At 42.3% G+C, this 10638-nt stretch overlaps 1 protein-coding gene across 1 annotated transcript in view; it reads right to left on the bottom strand.

Annotated features, from left to right (window-relative positions):
• Positions 1 to 1800: 1800 nt before the first annotated feature.
• The window catches only part of ptk7b (protein tyrosine kinase 7b), a 12460-nt gene continuing 3622 nt past the window's right edge, over positions 1801 to 10638 (bottom strand). The window contains exons 5-14 of the mRNA XM_010775583.1: positions 10455 to 10604; positions 10036 to 10183; positions 9269 to 9396; positions 8103 to 8303; positions 7151 to 7312; positions 6834 to 7066; positions 6671 to 6751; positions 5672 to 5823; positions 5364 to 5542; positions 1801 to 3481 (exon numbers count right to left, since the gene is read on the bottom strand). Coding sequence (XP_010773885.1) covers positions 3321 to 3481; positions 5364 to 5542; positions 5672 to 5823; positions 6671 to 6751; positions 6834 to 7066; positions 7151 to 7312; positions 8103 to 8303; positions 9269 to 9396; positions 10036 to 10183; positions 10455 to 10604 — 1595 coding nt within the window. The 3' untranslated portion in view covers positions 1801 to 3320. The remainder of the gene's footprint in view (positions 3482 to 5363; positions 5543 to 5671; positions 5824 to 6670; positions 6752 to 6833; positions 7067 to 7150; positions 7313 to 8102; positions 8304 to 9268; positions 9397 to 10035; positions 10184 to 10454; positions 10605 to 10638) is intronic.

Raw genomic sequence — 10638 nt, forward strand, 5'->3', positions numbered from 1 at the left:
TGGAATACCACTTGAGTGAACATTTCATCACCTTCATTATTTTTTACACATTCGTTTGTGTAGAAATACAGCTGCAAGCCAGATCTGTCTTAAAGACTCAACAGGTTTACAAGTGGCAATGTTTTTGAATGAAAGAAGCTAACATTATGGTTAACACTCAGTGGCGGCTGGTGGAAAATATTTTTGGTGGGGCTATGGAAATGGTGACAAAACCATACTAGGGCATTTAAAATCAGGAGACTAAATACGGACAGTGTGTGTGTGTGTGTGTGTGTGTGTGTGTCATACTTGCCAACCCTCCCGATTTTCGCGGGAGACTCCCGCATTTCTCCCGATTTCTGACAAAATCAGATTTACTCACGACTGTTTCCACTCGGACTTTAATACAGCTACACCATTGTTTGGTTTCCATGGTAGCGCGTCTCTTTAGCAGCGCGCGCAACTCAAAGTCTGAGAGGGTGAGGAAGATGAAAACTGAACAAGAATCGACAACTCGACCCTCTGATCACTCCTTTCCTATAAAATACAGGTCCAGCCCACACATATGCTCCATGGTGCCACAGGCATTGCCCTTACAACTACAATAAGCATGCAAATGTTAATCTACAGCTCCGGCGATCCACTAGCACCGGAGTCTACACCTGCAGACGCAGCCATCCCCTACTGTAGCGTCACCTTGGATACGAGTCCAAACAACTCAAAGACAGACAGGCCAGGGCGCTGAAAGGGCGCCCTTTGAGCATCAGATCTGACGACGCTGATTGGCTGAAATTATGTTTCGGCGGCATAGTTTACAGATAGCAACAGTCAGCTTGTTGGCTGCAGCTGCTCTGGCTGAGGGCTCCTTTCTACCGCCCGGACGAGAGAGGGTAATGATACACGCTGCGGCCAGGCAGGAAACATGTGACTTATCGGTAACTTTAGACATCGTAAAACAATTTAAAACGAGATTTTATTGTAGATTATACATTTTACTGATACCAACTATATAATATTTACCTTGTTCTTAAAAAATAAAAATAAAAATTAAAAAAATATATATTTTGGAAATGTGTTTTTTTATTTATTTTGAATTTTGAATGACAATCAAACATGTGGGAAGAGGGGGGGCGGCGCCCCTAGCGCCCCTATGGGCCGGCCGCCACTGTTAACACTAACGCTTCCCATAATCCTTTTCAGTTATTGTTAGACGAGTGAATGTGCTTCAGCAGCTGAATACCTATTTTAAAGTGTTTCTGTATGCATTCAAATGAAAGTGATTTAAAATGGTCCCTGCATGCATTTGCATTACCACAGAAAGATGGACTAGAATGCATTTAAATGTGTTTTTTTTATCATCTAGATAGTTTGAATTATTCAAAAGTCAATTTTCATACAAAAGAAAAAAAATATCACAGATGTAGTTGTCGAAGATGCATTGCTATTTTCAGTATTAAGACTGCAATTAACTAATGATTATTTCAAATTTAAATGTATCTGTCGAATATTTTCTAGATTAAAAGTTTGTTTAGAAAATGTCAGAAAATAGTGAGCATATCTAGCAGTTACTCCATGTACACGGTTATTTCTCTAGATGTCTTGTTCAGTCATTCCAAAACATAACAATATTCGCTTTAATTTGATATAAAACAAAGAAATGCAAAAAACTCCATCTTTGAGATGCGAGGGAAAGCCTTTTTTGTTTACATTCTGCATGAAAGATTACACTAATTATTGATCAATAATCAAAATTGTTGGCAATTATATTTTGATCCACTAGCTGATTTGTTTCAGCTCTAGTGTTAATAACAACACATTGGGTAAAAACACTGTGAACCTTTATTGACAGCAGCATGTATACTTTAGTATATATCTGTGATTATTGTGAACATTTGCTGAAGCAGATAAAAAAGGAGGTCTAGGTGTGAGTCCTAGCATTCATAAAAACATTACACTAAAAACAACGTATAAAAAAACAAGTTCATAAACAAAGGCCATTTGATTAGATAATGTAAAAAGGGAAACAGTAAAGATAATCCTTCATTTACCAGGCACTTAAATGAGATCTGGTGAGCCAGGGTCACTCTTTTGACCTTTGTTTTAACATATTCAGCTTTCCAGGCTGAACTGAGATGGACTGAATGAACACATAGCATCAGAGAAGTACCTTTCTGTTATAAACATAGTTAAAAAAAAAAAGACAGGACCTTCATTATAAATAAACAGGCACCTGCATGTCCTACTACACAACATGATAGAGATAAACAGGGATATTCTTTTTAAGTGAAGTTAGTGCATGGCTTCTACATTATGTACACATTGCCTGGTGTGATGGTCCACTCGGCAGCATTGCACAAAACAATTGGACCCGGAAAAGGAAAACTGTGATTGGACCTCTGAAGAAATTATGTTGCAGGTTAAACACAGTGATAGGCTGCATGCCTGCAACATGATTATGTGATTAAAACGGGTGTTCTTACCCATAGGCCGTGACCGATAAGCACCTCAAAGTTAATACAAACAGAACACACTCATAAAACTCCCACAATCTCATCTATTCAATATATTCCTTGGCTGTAAACTTGATCTTTTCTTTTTCATGTTCCTGAAGTGTTACCATAACACAGATTTCTTTTTCCACAAGTCTCCTCACGTCGCAAAATTATAAGCGTAACAGCCGACGGACCTTCATGCAAACCTTGTTCCACTTCTTCTTCTTTGAACGTACGTACACTGTAGCATGGGAACAGTTCAGTGGCACGCACACACACACACACACACATTTTGGGGGGGGATAGAAGCTGGATTTTAGGTTCAAGTAGAAACGCTTCACTGAAGTCCCACTTTTCCTTCAATATTCTTTCATCCTAGACAGAGCAGTGAACCTAATTTTCAAGGGGGGGTTTCATAAACGTCCAACAATGATTCCTGTTGATGGAGCCAGTTAGAGCGCTGTAACGTACTACAAAGCGGTCTGGGTGTGTGTGGGAGGGGGGGGGTGGAGTAGAGGCACTGAGGTTGTGAGGCTCTGTGAAACTCTGGGACAGAGCGGCAGGCGGGGTTGCAGTGGAGCCACAGCTTGGCTGGGGAGGGGGGGGGTCGTCCTTGCCGCGTTAAGGCAAACTCCCGTCACTGCTCACGAGAACCCGCTCACACAGACGTGAGTGTGTTTCCACTGCTGTAGAATAAAGGAGTCTGATCCACACGCCCGCTGTTTGAAATGCATATTAAAAAAGTTTCTTCTCCTCAACCCACTTCCCTGAAATGTGTGAGACTAATATTCCAGCATTCCTGTCTTTATTTTTTTTAAAGAAAGGAGGTCAGGGTTGGTGAGGGTCTTCTCAGACCTTGCTGTCAGAGGGCTGCTCTCCCAGCGCGTGGACGATTTCAGTGAAGGAGGGGCGCTCCTTCAGGCTGAGCGCCCAGCAGCGGGCCATGAGTTTGTAGATTTTGGAGGGACATCCGTCAGGCAGGGGCAGCTTCAGCTTCCCTGTCTGCAGACCTGCAGGGTGGGGGGGGCAGAGAGGGGAGGGGGTTAAAGCAGGACTAACAAAGAGCGGGTTGTTGATTACAAAGGCCATTCTTTGAGATTGCAGCACTAAGTTATAATATGTAACATTTATGCATTTAAAACGACGAGAACTAGGTTACGTTTTTTGTCGAATTAACATAATGAAATTGTCCCTACTGGTTCCAAAAACTTAAAAAAGCTGGGGTAAAATTTTTGTTTATGTAAGCCACAAGTTGTATCCCCTCTACAGATGCATTCACGTTGTGGTGTTTTGTACGGAGCCCCTAAAAAGGAACATAAAAAAAAAGAGAGAACAAAAAAAGTCGGGATAACGGGTTAGTATCTCGTGTGTACGGGAAACTAACCGGCTATCCCGACTTTTTTTTTGTTTTTTGAGAAAGTTACCGGTGCGCCATGGAGGAAGTGGAGCACACAGGAGGAGATAACCATTTAATTGCAGACTGTTATGTTTACGTGGGGAAATGACAGTGTATACATTATTTGAGATATATTTCGAGCTCAGACTTAATTTTATGGACATTACGACCAGGGGTGTAGAGCTATTTGTTTAAGCACCGTATTGGCAAAACAGGAGAGTCTGTAAACCAGTCTGCTTTGATCTATGAATTAATGTCCGTGACTCTCAGAGTACCTGCTGGTTTAAAGGGAAACAAACACTCAGAACACACACACACACACACACAGAGCGGAGCTGAGCAGAACACAAACAGACTCACATCAGGTGAACGGACATCTCCTTCATGAAACTAACAAAAGGGGGAGTAATCGAGTGTGTGCGTGTGTGCGCATGCGTGGCGGACTGGCCATCTGTAGAATCACAGAACGGCCGGTTGTCAAGGGCTGTTGACGGCCGGCACCGCCCTTACATTTTTATGTTTTTAAACAGCATCATTGAAGTTGCGCTGACAGGCGACAGAGGTGCACCGTTTCCCCGCAGCGAGGCTCCCCCACGTTGACAGTGCACTAGCACCCCCCACCCCCCCTCAAATAATGTATGCACTGTCATTTCCCCACGTAAACATAACAGTCTGCAATTAAATGGTTGTCTCCTCCTGTGTGCTCCAGTTCGCGCAGCGTTAACTTTCTCAAAAAAAAAAAAAAAGAAGTCGGAATAACGGGTTAGTTTCTAGTGCTCACGTTATCCCGACCTTTTTTTCTCTCTCTCTCTTTTTTCCATGTCCCTTTAGGGGCTCCGTAGTTTTGCCAGAAGCCGTCATAAACTAATTTAAATCAATTTTGAAGATTTTTGCCATGCACTTTGAAATCTTTTTTAACTATATATATTATATTCAGAAAGGGATTTTAGTCATCTAACGTCTGCATTCAAGTTCAGCGTTCCTTAGAAAGTCAAGTTCAAGCACTTTTTGAGCATTTCAAGGGGCATGTTTAAAGCACCTTGGAACTCTGGTAACTGACATTTGAATACACAATAAATGCAGACTTTTCATAGCTCTCCCTAAGCACATTAAATTAAATGCATAGACACAACCCAAATTATGTTTCACGACAACATTCTACAGAAAAATGCAAATTAAAGGGAAAACACAAGAAAGTTTAATGATTCAAAATGTGTCACTTTCACTATTTTAATCAGACTTTTAGTTTGGGAGATATACCATACCCTTAGCTTTTAAGATTTGACATTATTTTCATTACTGATGCTTTTATTTTATACTTCGTTTGTAATTAAGTCAGCATTTTATTTTTTATTTTTATTTGTGTGATGGAATTTGGCCTGCATGTTTGCATGAAAGGTGCTGACTAAATAAATAAAGTGTATTTGAAGGACCTTGTTATCTTGTCTGTTTCTGTGAATATGATCTAAAAAAGTCTTCTGAAGCTTCATACTGACCTTCCAGCACCTCGTCGTCGCTGAGTTTGGTATATGGCATCTCCCCGTGACTGAACACCTCCCACATCAACACTCCGAAGGCCCACATGTCAGACTTGGTGGAGAAATCGTCTTCAAACACAGACTCTGAGGGGAGCCAGCGCAGCGGGATCCATGCCTGCCTGTAGTGATAGTACTCACTGTAGCACACAGGAGAATGATAAGGGAACACCTCATATTAGCAGATGAACAGAGATGTTGAAGAACATTAAATCAGAACATTTATTAAAGTGCGTGATTATTATCAAACTAAGTCCCTTTCTACGGACCTGTTGTAGACGTCCTTGCTGAGGCTCAGCGCGGACACTTTGACGCGCCGCTGACTGTTGATCATGCAGTTTCGGGTGGCGAGGTCTTTGTGAACGAAGCGGTGATTGGACAGATGCTCCATCCCATGAGCCACCTGGGCACAGATGGAAACCTGAAGGGAAAGAAAACAACAGAGAAACAGTCAGGGTGAAGTGACTTTGAGAATACATTTAGAATGCAGCAGCGGTTACAGAGGTTAGCATTGGTTGCATCAGGCAGTTAGGAGTTATGCTGCTGTATGAGGGCCAGTATAAGAAAAGAGATTAATTACTAAATGACGGAGCTAGGGGGGGGATATATTACAAGAAAGAACTTTGAACATTTCTAAAGAAAAACCTTACAAATGTACAAGAAAACCATATCATATGCTGTGAGAATATAAAAATCATACATTTGTGTGGAAAAAAAGTTGGAAATAATCTGAAATCAAGGTCAAGAATAAACAGAAAGACCACAACGCTTCAATTTGTGTTGCACCAAAATGATGACTTTTAATCTAAATAAATATCAAAACACAGTCCAAACAAATCTCTGTGTTTTGGATCTCCACAGATCAAGAAACTGTCCGACAGGAAACCATGACTTCCAAGGATTTCATCTTGGCTTTTGTACGGATTACACAAAGAGGATCTAACGTCTTAATTAGAGGGCTTAGGTTAATTTTTCTTGACCTTTGGGTGGAGCCAGGTTAGCCCACGGTTTAGCTAAGCTATGCTAACAGTGTCCTGGCTGTAGCTTCATATTCAGTGTACAGCCATGAGAGAAGTACTGATCCAATTATCTAAGAGTGTAAAGTGTCTAGGGAACGTGATATTTACAAGAAACGGGAAAAACAACAAATAAACTCCAACAATCTTAATATGCTGAATCCGACATACATTTACATTTTCTTATGTTCAAGCTAAATAGTGTGCAGGATGAAGAATGCTGGGAGCTGTACATTAGGGAACAACACTTACTTTGGTCTTGGTGCTGATTGGCTGAGATTTGACCTTGTCATCTTTGCTTTTGGAAATTCTCAGGAACTGCTTGAGGTCTCCCTGGTGTGATAAAAACAGAACAAATTGTTACATCTGCTAACTGATTGAACACTTCTGTGTGTCCTTCTCTGTGTGTTCTCACCAGGTCGTAGTACTCCAGGATCATGTAGTGCGGCTCGGCCTCCCTGCAGAGCCCCAGCAACCGCACCACGTTGGCGTGGCTGAGCTTGGCGAACATCTCTGCCTCACGGCGGAAGTCCAGCTGCAGCTGCTCGTCTCTGCTCTGCAGGCTCTTCACCAGCACCACCGTCTCCTCCTCGCTCTCCTCCATACCCTTAGCTTTGCACAGCAGCACCTCGCCAAACTCCCCTTTGCCTGAATGAGAAAAGAAACAACCAGATATTAGCTCAGAGGTCACAGACAGTCGTTCTCAGAGGAGGATTGTTTAAGTCAGCGTACCTAAAGTTGTGATGGTTTGTAGGTTTGCTCGGGGAAAGTGGAGCTTATCGTTGTTCACATGGCTGTGGCGTTTCTCCGTTGTTGCTATGGTACCCATGTTGGTGAGTGCCACTTCTTCCTGGATCTCAGCAGTGGTGTGGCCATTTTGTTGAATGGCACCCCCTGACAAACACAACACACATCCCACAGGGTCAGAGGAGATATGAAAGGGTATTAAAAGGAACCAATATAGGGAACTACGTCCCGATACAGTTTCCTTGTCATAACAAAGCAATATCCGTTTCTCTGCACAGCCAAAAATTAAGTTGGTATTAAATGTAGAGTAGAGACTCTTTTTTAGATTGCCATTTTTGCAGCACTGTTAATAGTAAATCAAACTGACTTAAAACGTCACTACATATTAATTTTCATTAAAAAGGGTGAAAGATATTGTCGTATGCTGAAACTTAATAAAAAAGGAGAAAAGGAAATTATACTAATTCCTAAAGATGCATTTTCTAAACTAAAGCCAGTACAACACTCAAACAGACAAATTCTGAAAACTGAAATCAAATGTAATGAAAAAATAATTCAAATGTCTAACATTGGTTCTGACATGTTCTAAAAAACCTGTATTTTTGCAGCTGCTCCATTTCCTTAATAACTCACTAAGAATTAAAAATTATTTGTATGCATACAGAGAGCTGAGTTTGTTTAAATGTCACTTCTACAGTGTAAACACTTCACTCAAAATACAGACAGCTAATTTCTCAACAATTTGAAAGGAACCTGCAACACATGTTTAATGCAATACGCTAGGCAAACACAAGATGGCAGCAGATATCCTAAACCTTCCACAACGCACTGAGGAACATGAATTGAGGGGAAATCAACCCCTCCCATCAATAACCCCCTCGCTGACTTTAGAACTGCCTAACCACACATTCAGAAAGCCTCTCCTCCAGCACCGTACCGTTGAGACACTCCATCTCAGGCTCCTCTCCGTCTTGGCCTTTGTCCAGCCTTTTGGCGTTGCGTCTCTTTTTGCAGTAGAACATGAGTCCCAGCACGACGATGATGTAAGCCACGGCTGCTCCCACCGACAGGCCGATGGTCTGGATCATCTTGTAGGGAGCCTTGTCCTCCACTTCGTCAAAGTTATGCATAGGTTTTTCTGTCGGGCACAGGCAAAAATGATGGTCAACTAAAAAAGCTCTGGAACAGTACAGGATGTGTTTCTATTGGCTAACGCTCCAACAAACTGTACATGACAGGCTAAGGGGCGGGACATCTTTAAGTGGTTGACCAATCACAACAGAGCCGGCCAGCTAACAAATCAGAGCAGACTGGGCTCTGGTTTCAGACAGAGGGTGAAAAGAGGTGCTGCAGCACAGGCAGTATGAGAACAATAAATAATTTGAACATTAAAGCATGGAGACATGTCACGGTATAAGAACACAATACAATTGTGAAACCTTTAAATGAGCATGATAGGGCCCCTTTAAAAATGGTATGGTTTTACTGTTAAAAATCCTCTACAGTAATGATGTGCAAAGTTAAATCAATGCATCAACTGTTAAAAAACTGTCGGACAACTATTCTGCCCTACTGAAGCAGTCAGCAAACACTCATCTGTTTTGTTTAGGCATTTGCATTGGATTTGAACACAGTTAAAACCATAATACAAAACATACAGTAACCTCATTTAACTACAAATCATTTTGTCTGCACTGCTAACACTGGCTTTGCAGGGCAGAGCTGTCACGCTGACCCTGCCAAACATTTGAATTGTCTCCTACTTTAAACTAATCTGGATCCTGCTACTTTGGGAGAAAATGATTGGTATGGGAGACTCATGCGAGTGTGTGACTGTGATTTTCAGCATCAGTCAGCACACAGAGGGCCACAGAGTGAGGCTTTATTAGATCGAACGTCTGCCCGATCCCCTCACCTCAGTGACAGCGGCGGTGTCAGAGACGTGGCTGCGCTTATTAACCTGTCGAAACGCACGACAGGCGGAGGGTGGAGGTTTAATTAAAGCTTAATCCGCTACCTGTGACAGTGGCTAATGCTCATGTGTGCTCCTTTGTTCCTGATATAGGGAGCCTGTGTATATACGTCAGTGTGTGTTAGACTCACCCACTACATAAAGCTGAGCCACGCGGTCTTTGATGCTGCAGCTGTTTCCCGCCACACATGTGTATCTGCCCGTGTCATCTGTAGTCACATCTGTAATCACTAGGGAGCCATTTGGCATCGTCTGGAACCTGGAGGAAGAAAGAAGGGACGGAGAGATGTAGTGCGTTCACAATAAAGTCCATCAACATACACACACACACACATTTACATTTCTGACGGAATGCACGAAAACTGGCCAAATATAGATATTCTATTTTAGTCACTTTATTCTACATTTCTCATCTTAAATTGTTCCCAAAATGTTTACGCAATACAGTTCCTGTAAAAACATTAAATTGTGCATGAATTGAGCTCCTCCAAGTCGTAATTGTGCCTTTTCCAAATAAGTGCAAGGCTTGTATATTGCTAAGGCCACATTAAGTTGAATGTGACATGAGCAAAAAGCGCCCTGAAACAACTAAAGACTCAAAAGGCGTAAAAGCATTAACGTTTTTAGGTAAGACTACAATTTAAATGTTTTATTTGTTGTACTAAATGTAGCGAGAGGCTGACATCTGTTCATGAATCGTACAAAAGGTTTGGATGTTCTTGCATTAGGCCTGTTATATTCAAGTGTGTAATACTATATTAGCACAAGCTAAATCTAGAATCAATGCAAAGACATGTGCAATCACAAACTCCACCAGGTGTCTCATTTACCTCACAAAATCTTCCCAAATGTCCCAAATTGGGATCAATAAAGTTCTATCTTATCTTCTCTTATTTACCTCCTGTTCTTACTGATGTCCAGCGTCTTGTCTTTGACCATCCAGTGGATGTGGGGCTCGGGGTCTCCGGTGGCCTGGCAGTGCAGGATGGCAGTGTGGCCCTGGTACACCGTGGTATTCTCTGGCTCCAACTTAAAGCGAATGTACACTGTATGTGCACAAACACACACATGGACACATTGGTTAATACAACCACAACTGGTCCGTAACATTTCCTTCACACACTGTGTTGACTGTGGTTACACTATAAAACCCAAATGCTATTTATTACTGGGCAATAAAAGTGCCACCAAGTACACAATAAAGGCTGCAGTGTGTGCCACTTGATGAGAATGATCAATGACTCAGATGTGCTGCGACCACAAGTGTGTGACTGGTGACTAGCATGGCAGCATGGCCCTGTAATGTAAGCTGTTTACCGGCCACTATGAGGGTCACCAGGGCCCTGATCTCCCCCTGCAGGCTGTTGGAGGCGATGCAGGTGTAGTTTCCGGCGTCGCTGCGGGTGACTTTGGTGAAGTGGAGCTGGCCGTTCCTCTGCTCCACCCGAGGAGGCAGCTCTCCTCCGTCTGCAGGGGGAGACAGAGAGACACAGGGAGGGGG

The sequence above is a fragment of the Notothenia coriiceps genome, unplaced genomic scaffold (genome assembly GCF_000735185.1).
Source record: "Notothenia coriiceps isolate Sejong01 unplaced genomic scaffold, NC01 NC01_scaffold00015807, whole genome shotgun sequence".
NCBI lineage: Eukaryota > Metazoa > Chordata > Actinopteri > Perciformes > Nototheniidae > Notothenia > Notothenia coriiceps.